The sequence below is a fragment of the Xenopus laevis genome, chromosome 9_10S (genome assembly GCF_017654675.1).
Source record: "Xenopus laevis strain J_2021 chromosome 9_10S, Xenopus_laevis_v10.1, whole genome shotgun sequence".
NCBI lineage: Eukaryota > Metazoa > Chordata > Amphibia > Anura > Pipidae > Xenopus > Xenopus laevis.
The window spans coordinates 39,013,498-39,034,904 of NC_054388.1; the positions used below are offsets into that span (position 1 = coordinate 39,013,498).

The 21,407-nt window shown below is 43.6% G+C and overlaps 1 protein-coding gene across 2 annotated transcripts; it reads right to left on the reverse strand.

Annotated features, from left to right (window-relative positions):
- Positions 1 to 3,336: 3,336 nt before the first annotated feature.
- Positions 3,337 to 21,122, reverse strand: ush1g.S (Usher syndrome 1G (autosomal recessive) S homeolog). Of its 2 annotated transcripts, XM_018238502.2 has the most exons (4): positions 20,391 to 21,119; positions 5,198 to 5,581; positions 4,243 to 5,088; positions 3,337 to 3,734 (listed from the first exon to the last, which is right to left on the reverse strand). In XM_018238502.2, the coding sequence occupies exons 1-4, from the start codon at positions 20,552 to 20,554 to the stop codon at positions 3,731 to 3,733; spliced, it is 1,398 nt and encodes a 465-aa protein (XP_018093991.1). In that variant the 5' UTR covers positions 20,555 to 21,119; the 3' UTR covers positions 3,337 to 3,730. The 2 variants fall into 2 exon arrangements, with proteins under 2 accessions (XP_018093991.1, XP_018093992.1); XM_018238503.2 differs by lacking the exon at positions 3,337 to 3,734 and having other exon boundaries at positions 4,239 to 5,088; positions 20,391 to 21,122.
- Positions 21,123 to 21,407: the final 285 nt, after the last annotated feature.

Genomic DNA, 21,407 nt, shown 5'->3' on the forward strand with positions numbered 1-21,407 from the left:
AATGCCAGGGATTACCCTAGCACTTCAGTTGAACTGAAGAAGCCACTTGGATGAGTGGTGAAACGTTTTTAAGAAAGACTGTAAATGTCCAGATGACGTTATTCTAGTAGATACTGTATATCATGACTTGGATAAATGAGAATCTTCATAGACCACCCTAACTGGTCTTTAGGCTGAGCCCACTCCATACCACCCCATAGGGACAGCCCCACACACTGGAAACCTCTGCCTTAAAGTAAAGTTAAAACCACTTTATGAGCTTGAGCCCAATTCACTTAAAATAAATGTGTGACCATATAACTTGCTTAACCTTTCTTTCCAAAGAAATAAAATTAACTTGCCTGGTCCCCTTTAAATTCCCCCTCCAATTTAACCTCCCAAAACTAAACCTAAAGTCTGTCCACTGCATCCTTCCTATCCAATGGCCTACATATACTTGTATGTCATAATCCCTTTGTCTTGTCCCTGCTCCTCACATTCAATGGCTGTTTCCATATCCGAGAAAAATAATTCCGATTTCATGGTTCTTCACCGTTGCCACGTTATATCCCTATTCACGTTTTCCATTTTTACAATATGTCCTGTACAAAAGGCTGTTTGTGCTTTACCAACCCAACTTGCATTCAGTTCAGTACCAGGTTTGACCATAACATGTATTCTACTGAAACTTTACATATTATAATGACTATCTCTTACACCACCAAATTAATGGATGTAGTTGGGCTCCAACTAAAAGGACTTGCTTGACTTAGGTAAGATCTCATTTGTACCGAATAAAGGAGGCACAACATTTCTTTAAAACCTTAGTGAAATCCCAACCTGCATTAAACATCCCAACCTGCATTGGACATACATGGAATAATGTCAGGCAGTTGCAAATCACTGGCATCACATCTCTCTGTGGCTGAGCGGAGTCAACTTTCTAACCAGGATCTGCATGAAGAGACCTATGAGTAAGGGGTATATTTATCAAAGAGTGAAGTTGGAGATCGCTCAGTCCACTAGAGTGAAATACCGCCTCTGTCCATCCATTTCTATGGGATTTTTAAAGGCATATTTATCAAAGGGTGAACTTTCTCTTTCACCCATTTATAATTACTCTTTTAAAAATACCATAGAAATGAATGGAGAGCGGCAGACTTTCACTCTAGGGGACTGTGGTAATGCCAGACTTCACTCTTTAATAAATATATCCCCAAATGTTTTGGTAAAGTTGTTTGGCATCAAGAAATAATTTTTTTGAAGAAGACTAAATCTGGGCCTTCACTAGCCAATCTGGACAAAGTTGCCAAACTAACAAACAGTCCTCTAGGTTAGCCAACAAAATGTAAGGGACTATGTGAGCCAAGTGTTATGTACTTATATCTGCTATTTATGTAAATAAAGTTCTGCAAGATTTTTGTGGGGAGATTGTTACTGAACTGAACCAATAGCAAATGTGTATTGCCTTGGTGTATACACTCCACATTATAAAAACACAGACAAGTATATAGAAAATAGCTCTTATACACAACAACAGACATGCATACTAAGAATATGCTGATAAAATATTGAATGTTTACAAATAAAAGGATGAATGGTAACGCCATGGACTTCCAGATCTTGCAGAACTGAGGTATGATGCCTCATGCACAGCTGCATTGTTTGGCCTTCTGCATTGGTTCAATGAAAAATTGCATGTAACTTGATAGTGATTTATGGGGAAAAGCAACAGCCGTAAGCATTCCCTGATTTGTGTGTTCTTCTGATGTAAGGCGCAAGCTGGAATGAACCATGCACTTACCACCTGTCCTATGGCAGGGGGTAAGGACAGGGTTGCCTTGCAACTGCTGATGCTGGGCTCTGCATATAGCTAATTAAAGTATGCATATTTCCAAAAAATAAGAGGCATGAATCTTGGATTATAGGATAAGATTACCGCTTTCCACGGTCGGTTTGGGTGCTCATGCCCCAGACCTTCAGCAAAGGGGAGTAATACACAGAAATTCGATTGTAGGCATGCACCACTCCGGAAAACCAAAGGCAAAAAAAAAATAGGAGAATCCAGGAGCCCAAACATAATGTAAAATAAAGATTTTTTTTGTATTATTTAAATTTTGGGCTTCTGGGTTCTCCTATTTTTTTGCCTTTGGTGTTCCGGAGCGGTGCCTGCCTACAATCGAATTTCTCTGCATCTAGCTCCAGATTACCAATCCAGCACTAGGTGCAGAGCGCAGTCAGAACCCAGAGGTTAACTTGTGTGGTTCATTTGTTCCATGGAGTATATCTACTCTAGATCTGAATCCACCCAAAATTATCATATACATAAAAACATAAACTGGGTCTCAGGCTGAACCCCCCCCAATCCTGAAGTTGCAATATTATATATATGATATATAAAATATTGAACAGTGTGGGAACAGACATCCATGGTTACTCACATGCAAAGGACAAGCACATGGGTCATTATAACCAGTCACACAAACATTTATACAATATGAGCAAAACAACAAAAAAAGAGATATATATAAGTGGAACAGATAGGTTCACATTCAGCAGTATGTGGTATGTTGCATCTCATCAATCAACCAAAGCAAAACAGGAGTTGCTCATTTTGACATGTTACAACCCAATATGGTTGATGTACAATGTTCAACCAACAGTCTCTGACAAAGCTGGGAGACAATTTGCAGATTCCTATAATAAACCAGATACCCATCTAGAAACCAGCCCAGTGAGTGATCCGGTTGCCATGCTATTGTAATATCAGAATAACATGAGTAAGGGAGACCGGCAGCCACAAGATGGCAGACACTCAATAGGAAAGGCTTATATCACCATGAGTAATGGTGTTACATCATAAAGTGTCATACAACAGAGGAAGTGGAATTCACCCTTAATACAGGTTCAATAATTCATGGTGCAGGGTGAATGACTTCCTATGCAGTTGCTTAGAAGGATAATCTTCACCTTTGGAATACAAAGAGATAACTTTCCCTATTATACAAAATTCAGATGGCATCTGATGGAAAAGGGTCAGAGAGAGAAATTATGAAGTTATACTGAACATTTTTACCCTAAAAAGTCAGTAAACATGAGTCTGTAGCTTATTGGGTGCACCATACCTTCCTGCTTGGCATCTTTGATCTTATATAAAGATGGGAGAAGCCATGATATTTTTCCCTAAACAGAAAGTAAGCTATTAGTGTATAGCTTCATGTGTCTTCCCTATATAGCGATGGGACAAAAAACCAAAATTCTTAGTGTGTGCATGAGAACTAGCGGAGGACTTTCCTTTTCAATGTGAATGGGGTGCCTCCCAATGTTGCCTGATATCAAGGTACACTCAAAATGAAGTTGAAACAATATCAAGTTAACTTTATTTTTCTAGAACTTTGAATACATTTGGCCATTAGACTAACGGTTCATGAAGTGTATCCAGAAGGAGCCTATGTCCAGAAGAGATGATGTTGAGCCAACTGAAGTGTCCATGTCCAGAAAGGGTCATGGTGGTTGAGACAGACTCAGCATCACCTGATTCTGCCTCTCAGCTTTTTCACAAGAAGAACTACATCTCCCCTGTGCCTCACATACGGGAAGGTTTAGGTAGTCTTGGCAGCAGAAAAAAAAACAGTGAGGTTTGGGGCAGCTTCCCCTAAAGTGGCACTGGTTATGGCATGGAAGGAGCATGACAGTCATTAACCCGATGAGTGGCCATTAGGAAGTCTGGGGTCCTGCTCTGTACACTCTATTATCTGTGATGACAAAAGAAAAGAAGAACAAGTCAGAGTACACCCCATGTTATTTTAATTACAGTTTCTAACCCATTAAGCATTAGTGATATTAATAATATACCAGGAAACATCAATGGCCAATAAATAGCTGAATAACAAAACTGGAGCTGCTGTTTTGTTTTAAAGCCTCTGGAGATGTACAACTGTAGCGATGGGCAGTTCAGTTTGGCATTTCAGTGGTGATTAAATGACTGTGAATTACCACTTTATAAGTTTGCACGGCCTTGCACTCTTCGCTAATACACAGAAATACCATAAAACTATGTCAGCGTATGTATTCACTTGTACTGAGAACAATTCAGTAGGAACAGCTGTCTATGTTTGCTCATAGCCTGTACAGAGATAATATAAAACATTATCAAGCTTAGAAACAAATTCAACAGACAGGGAGAAAGCATATTACATTACGGACTTATCTGCTTTAACTCTGAGCTCCCTCTATCACAGTATAAGTCAGTAAATTACTTACAACTCAGTGTCTCCCATGGTAGAGGGTCTTTCTATCACCTGCTTCCTTCGCTGGACCCCATCCATGATCTTCTTGCGTGGTCCCAGAGGGATACCTATGCTCTTCAGGTCATGGTCAGAGCACAGAGTAAGGGCTGCTAGATCAATCTTCTCATCCTGTAATACACAAACCAGGTCAAACATCTGAAGAGAGGCCAGGAAAGTCTCCAGTGGGCTGGTATCTGGGTCTTCATCATCATCCAGCCTCAATTCCTCTTCCTCCCAGTGCAACTCCCGCTCATTTCTAACCACCAGACTCCCTGCACTGCCAATACTGTCATCCAGGCTTGGTGATCGCTTTAATCGGCTGCGCAATTTAACTTCCTCACCCACCCCAGTTTGAAGTCCATTCCCCTCGTCTCTCCCCATCCCAAACAGGCCACTGCTCAGATAGTTCCTTCTAAACACCATAGTACCAAGACCCGGTCTGGTAAACAGAGAATCATGTCCAGAGTCTGTGCTGACTTCTGAATGAGCAGAATCACCTCCATGAAGTCCAGGATCACTAATGGCTCGGGAGAGGGAGTCTTCCTCTGGCAAGAACACGTCCCGGAGGTATTGGCGCCCTCTCTCCCTGGGGCTGGCATATGTGCCCTGCTTGACAAACATAACATCATTACCAAGCTGCAGCCCTGAGAGTGAGCGCACACTCTTTCTGCCATCTTCATAGATCTTGAACATTCCATCTGTCTGTTTCCTTTTCTCTAGTTTCTTCTGTATCTTTGTCTTGCCTTTGGTGGTGCCCGCAGCATGAGAATATGGCATGGTGGAAAGCATTGTGGCACTGGGGTAACGCTGGCTCACTGAGCTGTTGGAGAGAGAAGACAAGAAATTGTGTTTTTAGAGATGTTCTGGCTATAAATGATAAGGGCAGAGGTGTATTCTTTAATAAGGAGTTTAACATCCCCTCTCAATACCTTGAGAAGCTGGAGAAGCTCATGGTGTCTGAATGGTCAGACATGTCCCTTCGATATCGGCGTTCCATACGTTCATGGTGCTTGCGCTGCAGCTTGGCGCAATCGCGGATCCGCTTCTCAGCCTCCCTGAAGGCCCGTTCCTTTAACTTACTCACCAATTTAGGGTTGAGGCCGGTTTGCTTGGCCGCGATTGAGTCCAAATAGCGGACACACTCCATGTGACCCTTTGTAGCTGCCATGTCCAGTGGAGTATGGTAGTCATTGTCCAAACACCAGATGTTGGCTCCAAAAGACACCAGGAAGGAAAGGCAGTTTAAATGTCCATTGGCAGCAGCCACGTGCAGAGGAGTGTTCCCCCAAATATCGCCTTTATCTGGATCCCCCCTGAAAAGAAGAAATAAGAGGTTTTAAGGCATGACTTAGTTGCTAGATCAGCACTGGGACAGAGATAACACTGGGAGGGGAAGTGTATGGTGATTTCTGTTGTATGATGAAAGGGGTGGAGATCAACAATGTCCTTATGGACTGGAATGCAGGTGAGAAGATTCGCTGTGCAACCAAAGAGACAATATTTGGCTTGAAAAGAGAGAGTACACTGCTATAATAGTGATACTTACTTGCTGCCACATTATAGACACATAGCATTTATAAACATCTATATTGGGGACCCCAACTAAGTTGGGAGAATCAACTTAATGACTCATTTAAACTAGATTTAGAAACAGCTATGCATTGACTCTATTGTAGGACAATATTGTACTGTATTGTAGAAGATCACTGAGGCCCACTCTAAATATTATGGATTATTTATTATTGGGTCCTGACCCATAGGTTCAGAATCCCTGTGACAGATAAATGTGGGGGTGCCTACGTGAATAGAATTGCAAGGTTTGTGCCATAGGCTAGTGGTAAGAAAATACTGCACCAGTCTGGGGAAGTTTGAATCACAGCCCCATCTTATCAAGCAGTTGTGTAAAATTTTGTGGCTTCGTGTTACTCCGCATGTGCAAAGCTAAATCTTAAATTGGCCATATTTGCACAGACTTTGTTTCATACGATATTCAGTGCGTGTATGGCGGGAGATGAGCCAACCGATATTGGCAGAAGACTTGGATATCGGTCGGCTTGTCGATTGGGGAGATAGTAAAATTTTGAGGCGCCCGAATATTGCCCACGGTTTACTGCTGAATCAGATACAGGTACAATTCTATTGTTTATAACTCTATTTCTGACGAATCAGCTGTAAATGTCTGTACGGAAAATTAACATAATTGTTACATCTAAAGGTCTATAAGATCCGCTCGTTTAATGAGGTCACCAAATGAGCGGATATTTCTCTCGATTTGCCCACCAAAGGCAAGGAAACATTGGGCTAATCCAGTCGTTCGGCCGTAGGGCCAAACAATCGGATTACAGTAATGAATGGCCTTTGCCGGGACAAGGACCGCATCATCTAGCCATCAGGGTCCTCACGCAGAAAATCAAAACTGCCCGATGGATATCTATTTTTGTTTGGCTGTCGGTAGGGGCGGCCTGTCAGAGGGACCCATACCCAGGCAAATAAACTGCTGAATCGGTCTAAAGGACCTCAATCGGTATCTTAAATCTGCCTGTGTATGGTCACCTTAAATCAGACTATATGGCACTGCGGCACTGAAATTAAAACTCCCTGGGCAGATGCATTTTCTCCTGGACCGTAGAAGAAATCTGTTGATTCTACAGGTATGGGACTAGTTACCAAGAATGTTTGGGATCTGGGGTTTCCAGACAATGGATCTTTCCATAATTTCATTTTGTAAATTCATACCTTAAGTCTGCTAGAAAATAATTTAAACAAACCCAATAGGCTGGTTTTACCTCCAATAAGGATTAATTATATTCCTAGTTTGGATCAAGTATGAGGTACTGTTTTATTACTGAGAAAAAGGAAATAGTGTTTAATCATTTGGATTATTTGATTATAATGGAGCCTATGGAAGATAGCCTTTCCGCAATTCGAAGCTTTCTGGATAACAGGTTTACAGATAATGGATCCTATTTATTGGGGGAATGCCTATCATTTTGCCAACCCTCTGTGAATAGTGCTTTCCTTGTCTTTTAAGCTCTCTACACAAAAGGGGTCAATTACTTAGGCCCCAAAATTGCTAAAACGTGCCCCATAATGCTCATTGACTCCCCCAGCACTTTTGTCTGGGTTTGCACCTTACAACGCACTTAAAGTACAAATTAGGAGGAGAAACACTTATGTGCATCTCCTGCCCCAAGCACAGGCAGCACTGTATTCATAGGCAGAATATTGGTTGCTATTCTAGCCTCCCAATACTGACTGCAAATGACTAAACTGCTTGAATAAAAGCTCATAATTGCTATATGTATTTGCTTAACAAATACTCTGTTGTGCCAGTGTGGGGCGCTATAAAGCATATTATATGACATGAGCTCTATGAATCCAGAACAACGGAGTGAAAGCATTATACATATCCGTGAATGACACTACTCTATTGTATCTTAATGAGTTCACTTGATGGGTTCCTCAGGCACACAATGCCAAGACCGTTCGGATATTCTATCCCCCATTTCCCTGGAAGTGTTTCATTAAATGCACATTAACAACGCTTCAACGGATTTATTAATTGCCAGCCCTCGCAGCCTAGAATTACCCACAGGGCTGCTTGGGAAACGCTAATGAAACAACCCGTTCTCCGGCAGGCACGTCCTTTATTGTTTATGCTTCACGGTTATGAAAATAATGAAGGGATTAAGAACAAGTACGCCAAACATTTTAGGGAGGAAAAGGTTGAATTGGCGAGTTTGTGCAGCCATATTAATCAGGCTTGGGAGCCATTAAGCCAACCACGTTGTAGGTGAAATGCTAATACATCATTATGTGAGATACATGTGCACAATGGAATTGGGGCACAAACGCAAAAATGATTTATATTCATATGCAGCAACATGACAGTTTCTTGCTTAAAACTTTTAACATTTGGGGCAATGCTCCATTATTTATTCATATGGTATAAAAGTAGCATCTAAATGTGGGCAGCTGGTAACTAATCAGAGGAGGAGGCAAGGGTTTCTAGTGGAGCAAGTATATATGGGACAAAAAGTTAAAAAGGATCTGGGTTGGACTAAAATCCAGCTTATTCGTTGATGCCGCAATGGCCATGTGCCAGGATCCTGCAACTTCACTTGACAGCCAATTATTCCAATAAGCAGCACCTACCAGCTGTGTCTGTAACAGGCCCTCTCAGTAATAATAATGCCCAACATCAGATGACTGAACTGGGGCTTGTATCGGACAATGAATAGTCAACCTGCCCTCAACTTTATAGGCATTAGTTATAGAACCAAGAAAAATATTCCAGGCGGCACTCCGGATAAATATAAAGAGGTATGATTTATTGTGTCATAGTGGGTAACAACATCGCCTAGTTATAGACTCCTCATTAGTTATAGAGTGAGTCCTGATATCACCAAAAGGGTTGGGTGGAACAGGAGTCAATATGTATTTGGAGGGGGGATGCTGGAGGACTCTGGTGCACTCGTTAGTAGCCAGGACCCCCACCCGCCTGTACCTTATAAAACAACAGCCTGACCCAACTCCAGAGGTTTCAGATTGGGCTGCTCAAACTACGAGTAGCCAAACTGAACTGCTTATTCAGCTGTCAAAATAAACATCTGTCCATATGTAACTGCTTTTTTGTTTTGTTTTTTAATATAAACCAGAGATGGATGGATTATGGTTTAACTCAGGGCTTTCCAACTGGCAGCCCAAGGACCTCATCTGGCCTGCTGTGATTCCTTACCTTGTGTAAGCTTTAAAAGGTATCAGTACTGAGATTAACTGGCACTTGCATTGTTTACACATCAAATTCAGACTGTAAGCTCCTTCACTGTTCACAGTCCTAAACCCTGCAATGTTCACTGCTCAGACCAAGACTGAAAGTGCCTACATTGTTCCCACCTCAGACAAACTGCATATAGCACACTATGAACCGTCCATCTTAAGAGTCCTGATTGGTTTCCCTTTCTACTGCTCTACTCTGCCTGCCCCGTGCTTCTGTGTGTGTCATACAATATCTTCCCTATGCTCTGTGTGTGTGTGTGCCATCCTCTGCCTTCACTATGCTCCCTGTGTGTACCATACTCTGCCTGCCCTATGCTCCCTGTGTATGTCATACTCTGCCTGCCCTATGCTCCCCGTGTGTGTGGCATACTCTGCCTGCCCTATGCACACTGTGTGTGTGGCATACTCTGCCTGCCCTATGCTCCCTGTGTGTACCATACTCTGCCTGCCCTATGCTCCCTGTGTGTGCCATACTCTGCCTGCCCTATGCTCCCTGTGTGTGCCATACTCTGCCTGCCCTATGCTCCCTGTGTGTGCCATACTCTGCCTGCCCTATGTTCCCTGTGTGTGCCACACTCTGCCTGCCCTATGCTCCCTGTGTGTGCCATACTCTGCCTGCCCTATGCTCCCTGTGTGCCATACTCTGCCTGCCCTATGTTCCCTGTGTGTGCCATACTCTGCCTGCCCTATGCTCCCTGTGTGTGCCATACTCTGCCTGCCCTATGCTCCTGTGTGTGCCATACTCTGTCTGCCCTATGCTCCCTGTGTATGTCATACTCTCCCTGCCCTATGCTCCCTGTGTATGTCATACTCTGCCTGCCCTACTCTGTACTCTCTACTCTCAGGTCCATTTTTTGAAACCCGTACCCAACCCGTACCCGCTACCTGCAATCCGCAACTCGGAACTGTATTCTTACCCGCTTGGACCCGCAAGTACCTTATCCGCAACCCAGACCCACTAACCATCAAGAATCAGGAAGTGCTGTTATTATTAAATGGAAGTGACATCATCTGAAGTAGACGAGATCAGAAAAAAGGATTAAAAATCGCTATTGAGAAGACCCGCGGCCTGCAGAACTGCCAACCCGCATCTATACCTGCACCCAGAACTTCGACCCGCAATTTTTGCGGGTAACCCCCGGGAACCCAACCCCACTGCTGGACTCTACCCTGCAAAACGTGAGACTGGTAGGGTTTGTAAGCAGTTGGACATTGGTGTTAGGGGCCCCTAAGGTGTTTATTCATGTACGGGGGGGAGGGGGTTGCAGTGTTATCCACAGGGGAGGCAGCATATGAATTTAAGGGTATGTTTATGGTATATTTAATGGTACACTTACATTTTTCACATATAAGTGATGAGTCAAATCCCTGCAGTGAGCACCAACCATTTGGTTTTTTTGTTGTGTTACCACCATTAATGTGGACATGGTTTTAAAAGTTCTTGCGATAACAGGGTGTGGTTTGAATGGGTGTGGTTTAAAAGAGGGAGTGGTCAACACTCGGAAACAAGCGGATCTTGAGGTGGGCAATATCGGGCTGATCTGATCGTGGGCCCTAGGGCCCAATGATCGGATCCTAACGATGGCTAACGGGCGGTCGGATTGCGGGACCGCATCAACAAACAGAATCGGGCACGATCCGACCGGATTTTTAGTCCCCTCCGATCGACTTCTGGCCGACTTTTGGCCAGATATCGATCGGGGAAGCCCGTCGGAGGGCCCCATACACGGGCCAATAAGCTGCCGACTCGGTCTGTCGACAGCTTTTATCGGCCCGTGTATGGCCACCTTTAAGCTACAAATGTATTTTTATTGCTACTTTTTATTACTCGTCTTTGTATTCAGGCCTCTCCTATTCATATCCCGGTCTGTCATTCAAATCATTGCATGGTTGCTAGGGTAATGTGGGCCCTAGCAACCACATTGCTGAAATTGCAAACTGGAAAGCTGCTGAAAAGCTAAATAACTCAAAAACCACAAATAACAGTGAATTAAAACCAATTGCAACTTGTCTCGGAATTTCACTCTATACATCATACTAAAAATTATTTAAAGGGTGACCAACCTCTTTATTCGATTCCCCAAATTACATTTGTGTTTAGAGTCCCATTATAAAATGTGTTGCTTTGCATATAGGTTCCATTGCGGTCTCTGTTTTAAGATGTGCAAAAGGAAAAGAAGAGAATGAACAAGTGCATGGAAGGGAAGGCAGAGGAGGTTGAGTGCTACATTACACAGTTGTAGGTAGGCAATCCGTTATCTGAAAACCTGTTATCCAGAAAGCTCTGAATTACAGAAAGGCTGTCTCTCACAGACAAGTTTATCCAAATAATCCAACTTTTTAAAAATGATTTCCTTGTTCTCTGTAATAATAAAATAGTAGCTTGTACTTGATCCAAACGAAGACATAAATAATCCTTAATATTGGAAGAAAATCCAGCCTATTTGGTTTATTTAATGCTTAAATCCTTTTCTAGTAAAATTAAGGTATTGGGATCCATATTACGGAAAAATTCATTAACTGGAAAACCCCAGGTCCCGAGCGTTCTGGATAACAGGTCCCATACCTGTACTGGAACTAGGGAATAAGAGACAAAGAATATAAAAATATGGCAGCAAATGTAGTTGAAGTGTGCTTCAAAAGCAGATTAGGCTCCTTGCAGTCCCGGGTGCAAGCCGTACCCCCTGCCAGGGCAAAATATGCATATATCTAATAAAGCAGCAGCACTCCTGAATTGTTGAAAATAGTGAAAAACTTTACTCAAATGCCATAGGCAACGTTTCGGGCTACGCAGGCCCTTTGTCAAGCCATTAATTAATAGTGTCTAAATGTGCTGAAATATCCACAACATGGAGGAGTCACACCATTTCACCTCCATATTATTATCCCATATGTTAAGTGTCTCATACTCATGAGTATGAGACACTTAACATATGGGATAATTTGGTATATTGAATGTGATTTGGCATGAAAATAGCTCACTGTGAATCATGGGTAATATGGAGGTGGAATGGTGTGACTCCTCCCTGTTGTGGGTATTTAAGCACATTTAGACACTGTTAATTAATGGCTTGACAAAGGGCCTGCGTAGCCCGAAACGTTCCTATGGCATTTGAGTAAAGTTTTTCACTATTTTCAACAATACCGGAGTGCTGCTATATGGCAGAGCACAATAGAGTGAGTGCAGGGTTGTGGGGTGCTTGAGTACTAGGCTTGCAGGTCCCTCTCCCCAGTGTGTGGCCTTTCACCCCAGCGTTGCCGTATTACTCTTTCATGCACATGAATCATTAATGCTGTTGGGTTAGTGAGAAGAAGGAATGTAACTGAGCTCAGACGTGAGCAGCGTGAGTCACACACACTTACACGCGTGTGCCAGGGACAACCTCAGTACTCGTTAACATCTACATACACTCACTCATTGCAGCATGGAGGTACAACTTGCACACATTGTGAAACTACAACACTCTACACTTCCTGCCACCTTTAATAGTGGAGTGTATTATGGAGTCCTGAAAACAATGGGCTTCATTTACTTAAAGGGGTTGCAGTGCAAACGTACAGGTATGGGCTCAGTTATCCAGAATCCTCCGAATCACGGAATGGCTCCCATAGACTCCATTTTATCCAAAATTTTAAAAATGATTTCCTTTTTTCTCTGTAATAATAAAACAGTAGCTTGTACTTGATCCAAACTAAGATATAAATAATCCTTATTGGAAGCAAAACCAGCCTATTGGGTTTATTTAAAGGGCAACTATCGTGAAAATTAAAATATAAGCTTCAGCATACTGAAATAAGAAACTTTCTAAATACAATCAATTAAATATTCTGCATTGTTTCTGAAATAATCAAGTTTAGCTTCACTATCCCTCTCTCAGCATCTGTTTCTCTTCATTCTCTCTTCATGTCGGATTTGGGTGTCAGATATTCAGTTAGGTCCAATATATCTTATAGGGGGGCTCCTTTTCCTAGCAGATGAAATAGAGCTCACTCAAATAACTGATTCCAGTACAAACAACCTTTTGCACACGATGTCTGGTTATTTTAATAGAATGAGCTCTGATACATCTTCTAGGCAAAATGAGCCCCCTATAAGATATATTAGATCTATATATTTCAGTATGTTGAAGCATATATTAAATTTTCATTTTCGCAATAGTTCCCCTTTAATGTTTACATGATTTTCTAGTAGATTTAAGGTATAAAGATCCAGATTACAGAAAGATCCATTATCTGGAAAACCCCAGGTCCAGAGCATTCTGTATAACAGGTCTCATACCTGTTGTAGTCCCATGACTCACAGATCCATTATGTCATTCAGGAAGGAGATCTAATGGATTTCTTTGTGGGCTCTGCTGTGGAGATTACCACTTGGCAACTGCATAGAACTTGTGTGACCCCTCCCCACCAACCCAGTCCTTAGCACTTAAACTCAGAGCAGGATCAGTGAGGCTTCAACACTTTAAAGGAACAGTAACACTAAAAAAAATGAAAGTGTTAAAAAAAAGGAATGACAAAATAATTAGGGATGCACCAAATCCACTATTTTGGATTCGGCTGAACCCCCGAATCCCTTGCAAAAGATTTGGCGGAATACTGAACCAAATCCTAATTTGCATATGCAAATTAGGGATGGGAAGGGGAAAACATTTTTACTTCCTTGTTTTGTGACTAAAAGTCATGCGATTTCTCTCCCCGACCCTAATTTGCGTATGGAAATTAGGATTTGGATTCGGTTCGGCCAGGCAGAAGGATTTGGCCGAATCCTGCTGAAAAAGGCCGAATCCTGGATTTGGTGCATCCCGAAAAAGGATACACAGTTGATAACAGATACTTCTGAAGAATCCCATTGTATACTACAGAGCTGATGTTTTCTGCTGTGTATCCTGTGCCTTTTCTCCTTTTTAAGTTTTGAATGGCTGCCCCCATATCTACACAGCAACTTGTTTATATAAACTATTGTTGAGCTTCTGAAGCAGTGCAGGGCAATAGTACATTATACGGTCATTATTTTAAAACACTTTCAGTTTTTGGTGTTACTGTTCCTTTAAGGGGCTAATTCAAGCACTCAAATACTCACATAGTGGTCCAAGGCTCGCAGGGCAGTGCACTGTGCTTCAAGGGAATCTTAGGAAGGAGGTGAGTAGAGGGGATTGGCATATGCAGAGCTCCTACTTGCACATCACACACAACCCATAGGCCACCAACATGCATACTTTCTACATTCTGGAGGGGCAAAGAGCTGCACCAGTCACAAGTCTAGGGGTGCACAAAAACATTGCTTTGCTGGGGTAGATCAGATTTTGCACAGTCAATGTCCACAGATTTCCCCCCCGATACACAATGCCCCCCATTCAATTATACAGTCATATATGAAGTTATCCAGCTGTCATTGCCTCCAGCTGTCATTGCCTTGTGCCAGTGTAGATTTTTGGAGCTGACAATTGCCTGTAAGAAGTAAAAAGCAGTATCCAGTGAATGGTAGAAGGTGTGTGGGGATATCAGATGTTTCTCTGCTGCTGAATTATGTCAGTGGAGAAATGGTACATGTACATGTGCCATTAGCTTTGTTATAATGATGTAAAACGATTATAGAGACCCAAATTGTCATATTGCCATCACTTATTTACCTGCGTGAGATCATTGGGGGCATATGTTCATAACTCAATAAGGAAAACATCCAGAAGGGGGAAATAAGCTAGAGGACTGAAGAAGTCTTTTGTTTCCATTATGAACTTTACAACTGAAAGAGCAGCTGCCACAATATGACAGCATCTAAATTGCACCCGTGGGTGTCTATGTAAAAAGCACCCCTCATCTGCACAAACTCCGCTAATCCATCCATCTTCAGCAGTTATTTCTGACCCATAAATGCCAACGTGAAGGATATTTATATCCCTCTCCCATCAGTAATTCAATGGACTGAGCATAAGCAGCCGAGCTTGACCATCCGGGACGCACTACTGCTCATTGTGACAATGCACCACAATACTGAGTGTGAGACACCCATAGGAGCCTTAATTCCTCACAACTCCCTGTGCTTCAGCTAGAATGAACCATACATGGGGGTTATATTTGTGCATGTGCTGCTTTCTTGATTCTGCTGAAAAACATCTAGTTGTTGCTGCTGAAAAACATCAAGTTGTTGCTGCTATTGATTTGCACATAAATACATGTATTTCAGTAGAATTGGGTTTCTGATTTGAAGCAAATTAATCAAATTCTCAAAAGGTAAGTCCCTCAAAATCCGGTGGAAGTGATCTGGGTGTAGGACTGTTTATACGCTGAATGATTGGTGTTCTATCATTTGTTACTTTTGCTTGTATAAACATTGTCCCATAGACCAGAGCCATTAACCAGAAAAGATCAAAAGATCCAATAATGGATAAACAAAATAATTACACAGTGACTTTCAAGGATAACTAAAGGTGGCCATACACGGGCCGATAAAAGCTGCCGACAGACCGAGGCCCCCGGATGGGCTTCCCCGATTGAGATCTGCCGAAAGTCGGCCAGATCTCGATCGGAAGGGACTAAAAATCCTGTTGGATCGCGGCCGCATCTATTCGTTGATGCGGTCCCGCGATCCGACCGCCCGTAAGGCATCGTTAGGATCCGGTTGTTGGGCATTCCGCAGTGCTGCATTTATTAGGGAAATGCTGGGATAGCACACATGCACCACTTGCATCATCCAGACATTCAAGTGTAGGCTGCAGTGGAGTCCACTATTTGTTCCTAAGGCAAATGGTAAGGACAAGGGAGACTTGTCCGGCATGTGGTACACTCTGCAGCACCAGGTTCCAATTGCATTACAAGGTGCAGAGGGCAGCCAGACTCCAGACACTTTTTTAAAAGAGGGGCAAAAAGTTTTTAGAGGCCTGTCACAAGGCTCTTTGGCTCAGAAAATTGTGCCCATTGCAACTTGCCAAAAGGCACCACTTTGTGCCCATACTGGTGCATCAACCAAAAGTTGCAACTGAGCATGCACCTGCTATTACGATTGCAGTTAAAAAAAACCCCATAGAACTTTTGCCTAATAATTTTCCCTGGAAATCAGCACAAAATGCCAAAAAGACCCGTGCATCACATACCACAATGATAGACCAATCACATCCCATAGGGCCCATCCAAATGGAAAGATCAACCTATCATTACATTTTATAAGTAAGTAGGGGACACTTTATAACAGTCTTTAAACGGGGTTAAGAAAAAAGGAAAAAAAAACAAGTTCCAATTAAAGTTGGAGTCTGTGGTCCCAACAGATCTCAATCAGGGATAATGTTATCAAACAATCAATTGATGGGGTGCTGCCACTTCAAAAGAACCAGACGGTCAAGCTAGTGAGTGATCTAAAAATATATAATAAAAAGGGCACAATCCCCTCATGTAAAATCTTCATAAATAATTTATTAATTGTAGATAAAATGCACTTACAATATTTGCGGACATCAATAGCGTATAACAACACAATTAGGTTTGATTTCCATCAATGTGCTTTCCAAAGATTCAAGTCCCAATACCAATGCATTTCGTCACTCAAGGTGTATAAATATAATAATGCCTCTTGACATAAATATTTCTAGAAGCAGAAAAGTCGCTCCGCTATCCAGCAGTGATATCTGCGTTGGTATTGGGACTTGAATCTTTGGAAAGCACATTGATGGAAATTGAATCTTCCAATTGTGTTGTTATATGCTATTGATGCCTGCAAATATTGTCAGTGCATTTTATCTACAATTAATAAATAGTTTATGAAGATTTTACACGAGGGGAGTGCGCCCTTCTCATTATCATTAAATTCTGTTTCAGAGCTGTCATTTTGGGTAAGATTTTGGGGAACACAGCAAAGTGTTGACGTCACTGAGAAAAAACAATGGTTGCCTTCTTAGGGCAGGACTACACGGCCGATTCCGCCGCGATCCGACGTGCTGCGCAAAATCGCTGGCGTCACGTTGGATGCGACTGAAATAAGGTAAGTAATTCAATTGTTGCATCGTGACGCATTGTTGATGCAACGCGATACGATTGTCGGATGCAGATGCTGCGTCTGCATCCGACAGTCGTGTCGCGTCGCATCAACAATGCAACACGATCCGACACTGCCATTACTTACCTTGTTTCCGTCGCATCCGACGTGACGCCTGCGATTTTGCGCAGCACGTCGGATCGCGGCGGAATCAGCCGTGTAGTCCTGCCCTTAATGAATCAATTCCACGGGCTGGAATTTCTACTTTTTTTGACGTATATTTATGAATGCAGCCAGCAGGTATAGTGCTGGTAAAATGGATTGCACCCGACCAGTCTGTCTGATAATAGTGCAATAGGCTCAATCCACACACAGCCGTAATTACAGGAAAAATGCACCACTGTGGGTGAAAACCAAGGAGAATGACCCCAAAATTCAGCAGTCTCCAACTTACAATTCATTGGATTTTCTTTTTTTAAGAAAATACTGGTGGAATTTATTTTAAATAGGATGGAATGACTAAATGCTGGCCAAAGCAGAGAAAGGCATTAAAACTGAGCTATTGACATTCAATAATGGGCAAAATGTACAAAAAACATATGATCTGATCTTTCACATAAAAGGACCTTAGGACTACGAACTGCAGTCTATCCATGTGTACTCAATCCATTTAACAGAATCTAAGCCATGCAATGTTGTGAGTAAGGAAGAGGCTGTATAGAATACATATGGATATGGGAACTAGAGGCCCGTGACAGGTGATGAATGTAAAACATTACTGCCCATCGATATCCAGCTGGGGCTGTGTATGAATCAATACTAATCTATCTGCCCACAAGAATCCAAGTGTACCTCTGATCAATGGCCTCACCTTCAGTTCTATGATTTCCTAGTCCAACATATACAGGCACAATAATATATACTTATAATACACAAAAGCCATGAATATCTTGTAGTATATCCTTATAAACAGTGAGTACCGATGTCACCAGTTATAAACGGTGAGTTCTGATGTCATTTCTGTCACATAACTCACTGAAATTTGTGTATTATAATAAATAAAGTACCCTCAGTTGCAAAATATGAGGATATTAGAAGTTACCAAGGAGTTCCATGACCTGTATAAAAACACTCGGCCTTCAGCCTCGTGTTTTTATATGGTCATGAAACACCTCGGTAACTTATAATATCCTTATATTTTACAAGAAGGGGTACTTTATTCACTAGATAATACAATTGTGAGCCTATTTTACTATTGGATACCTAATCCCCCTTTCTCACAAAGAGTAAGGACCCAGAGACCCCCTCTCCTGCACAGAGTGTCAGGGTTCCGAGCACCCTCCTCTCACACACAGAGTGCCAGTACTCAGAGATCCCCCCCTCACACAGAGTTTCAGTGTCAGAGATCCCACTCTCTCACACAGAGTGTCAGGGCCCAGTTATCCCTCTCTATTACACAGAGTGTCAGGGCTCAGAGATCCACCCCTCTCACACAGAGTTTTAATGCTCAGAGATCCCCCCTCTCTCACACAGAGTGTCAGGGCTCAGAGATCCCCCCCCTCTCTCGTACAGAGTGACAGGTCCCAGAGATCCCCCTCTCTCACACCGAGTGTCAGGGCCCAGAGCACTCCACTCTCAGACACAGAGTGTCAGGGCTCAGAGATCCCCCCTGTCTCACACAAAGTGTCAGGGCCCAGGGATCCCCCTCTCTCACACAGAGTGTCAGGGCTCCGAGATCCCCCCTTTCATACAGAGTGACAAGTCCCAGAGATTCCTCTCTCTCACACACAGTGTCAGGGCTTAGAGCAATCCGCTGTCTCATACAGAGTGAAAGGTCCCAGAGACCCCCCTCTCTCGTATATAGTGTCAGGGCCCAGAGCATTCCCTTCTCAGACACGAGATACCCCTTTTCCGTACAGAGTGTTATGGGTCAGAGATTCCCCTCTCTCACACAGACCATCAGGGCCCAGATCATCCCCCTCTCTCATACAGAGTAAAAGGGCCCAGAAATCACCCCTCTCTCATACAGAGTGTCAGGGCCCTTAGATCCCCCTCTCTCGCACAGTCAGAGCCCAAAGATTTTCTCTCTGAGACAGTGACAAATCCTAGAAACCCATCTCTCTCAAATGGAGTGTTAGGGCCCAGAGCATTCCCCTCTTTCAGTGTTGGGCTCAGACATCCCCCCTCTCTCACACAAAGTGTCAGGGCCTAGAGAGCTCCCACTTTCGCACAGAGCATTCCTCTCAGACACAGAGTGTCAGAGCTCAGAGATCTCCCTCTCTCACACAAAGTGTCAGGGCTCAGAGATTTCCCTCTCTCATACAGTGACAGGTCCATGAAATTCCCCTCTCTTGCACTGTGTCAGGGCCCACTGATCCCCCTCTATCACACAGAGTGTCAGGACCTAGAGATCTCCTCCTCTCATACTGTGTGTCAGGGCCCAGAGCATTCCCCTCTCAGACACAAGCCTAGAGACCCCTCTCTTGCACACGTCAGGGCCCAGAGACCTTTACAAATCAGCACAAAATCAATGAATACAGCTATGTATTTAATGCTAAATGAATAGCTCCTGTATTATCCAACTCATAACAGCACATACCCAGGATTCTTGCTCCCTAACAACACGTATGACCAGAGTAAAGAGACAACCGAAAGAGATAGACAAATAGTAACTATCCATCAGTAACAACAGTTAGTAAGATATGGCAGTAAGTATCACAGCAGCTGATAAAACATTGCCCAATATAAACAGGCCTTTGGGGCTCAGTAGGAAGCTTGGAGCCCATGTATGGGGCTGCCCAACAATCTGTCCAATCAGTATCAGTAGACTGATGTAATTCTTGCCAAGCAGGTCCCAAGGCCAACGACCAGATCACACAAATATCTGCTTGTATGATACCCTTGGCCATCAAACTTCTTTACTATCAAGCGGAACTAGTACTCCATTAGGAACATTGCTTGGCAAGATGCAGTGGTATCTAAATATCAGCAACTTTGTTTAGTAGTGACTATTAATTGGACATTTTAGTTGTGTTATTAACATCCAGTAATTACTACCCATGAGATGGCTACAGTGTGAGAGATACAACAGACTGGGCACGACCATGCGTGGGGAGGGGAGAGGCATTTTGTTACCTTTGGGACCCCCCAGCCCATTCTACTAGTTGTGAGGGACCCCGGCAATGTGTGAGCTGATAACAGGGATGTGGGTGGGGGTTGTTGGTAGAATTGGGGAGGCCCTGTCCTATCATGGCTAAAAGTCTAGCTGGTGCAGGTAACTGGATGGCTAAACACATACAGTAAGTGTAATGTATAGAGAGGACGTAGCCACGCCCATACAGGGACGCACAACTACACGAACACGCAACAGTTCTCACCCCCGGCTCACGATGACCCGCAGTGCCCCCAGGTGCCCATGATAGGCCGCCCATAGAGTCGGGGTCATGCCATCCTCGTCCGGCGAGTTCAGATCCCTCCGAGTCGCCTCTTTTAGCAGGTCCAGGAATCCATCCCTGGCGGCCCGGTGGAAGCGCCCGTCCATCCTGCATGTCCCGGGAGCAGCCCAGTCCCCCCCCCCCTTCTCAGATGTTCCCTCCGGAGGCCACACACCGCTATCCCGTCAATCGATCCCGCCCACACACCCCTCAACTTGCCAGATGGTCCCGCCCACAGCCACAAGTCCTATTTACATGGTCACATCCATAGAACGCATCCTGGGAGGTGATCCATCCCACAGCCACCTCTCTCTATTAGTGGCCTTGCCCACCTGATTTCTTTCTTGGCCCCGCCCTCACACCCCTAACCTGTGAGGTCTGTGCAAGTTCCCTATATGTTTCCTTCCTTGCTCTGTGTGCCCATAGCGTGCCCTATCCACTGTGCCCATTCCCACAGCACCCTGAGTTGTGTCCCCGCCTCTTTCTCCCTCCGAGACCCGTGATTGGCTCCTGTGCTCGTGTAGCGTGAGCTGCAAGTGTATCTCCAGGGAGACTGACACAACAAAGCACCTCAGCGCTATACATTACACTATTGCTCGCATCTTCCTCTACACTCACATATACAAACATACTTAGGGGAAGCAAATGCCATTCAGTGCCGGGCAATGCCAGCAGGGTAGCGGCTAGTTCCTTTCCTAGGATAAGACCTGACGTCACGGTCATGTGATCTTACCATGTGACCGCTCCACTGCGACTTACCTATTCGGGAGCGGCAAATTCAAACGTGGGAAAGTGGTAATGGGTTCTAGTGGCGGGTTGTGGACTCTTGACTGGATCTGCAACTAAATTCCCAGGGTTGCCAACTTGTATTGTAGGTTTAGTACAGGTTGTAACCTCTGCCTCAGGTTTTGGGGCAGTTCATTGTGTCGCTGGATGTTTGTAGGGATTGAAGGGATCACT

Excerpts from the sequence above, each read along its gene's own strand:
- ush1g.S (XM_018238502.2), bottom strand. The coding sequence starts at position 20,554 with ATGGACGGGCGCTTCCACCGGGCCGCCAGGGATGGATTCCTGGACCTG. Across the intron at positions 5,582-20,390 it reads CGGGTCATCGTGAGCCGGGG|GGGGGATCCAGATAAAGGCG; the intron begins GTGAGAACTGTT and ends TCTTCTTTTCAG. Across the intron at positions 5,089-5,197 it reads AGCTTCTCCAGCTTCTCAAG|CTCAGTGAGCCAGCGTTACC; the intron begins GTATTGAGAGGG and ends TCTCTCCAACAG.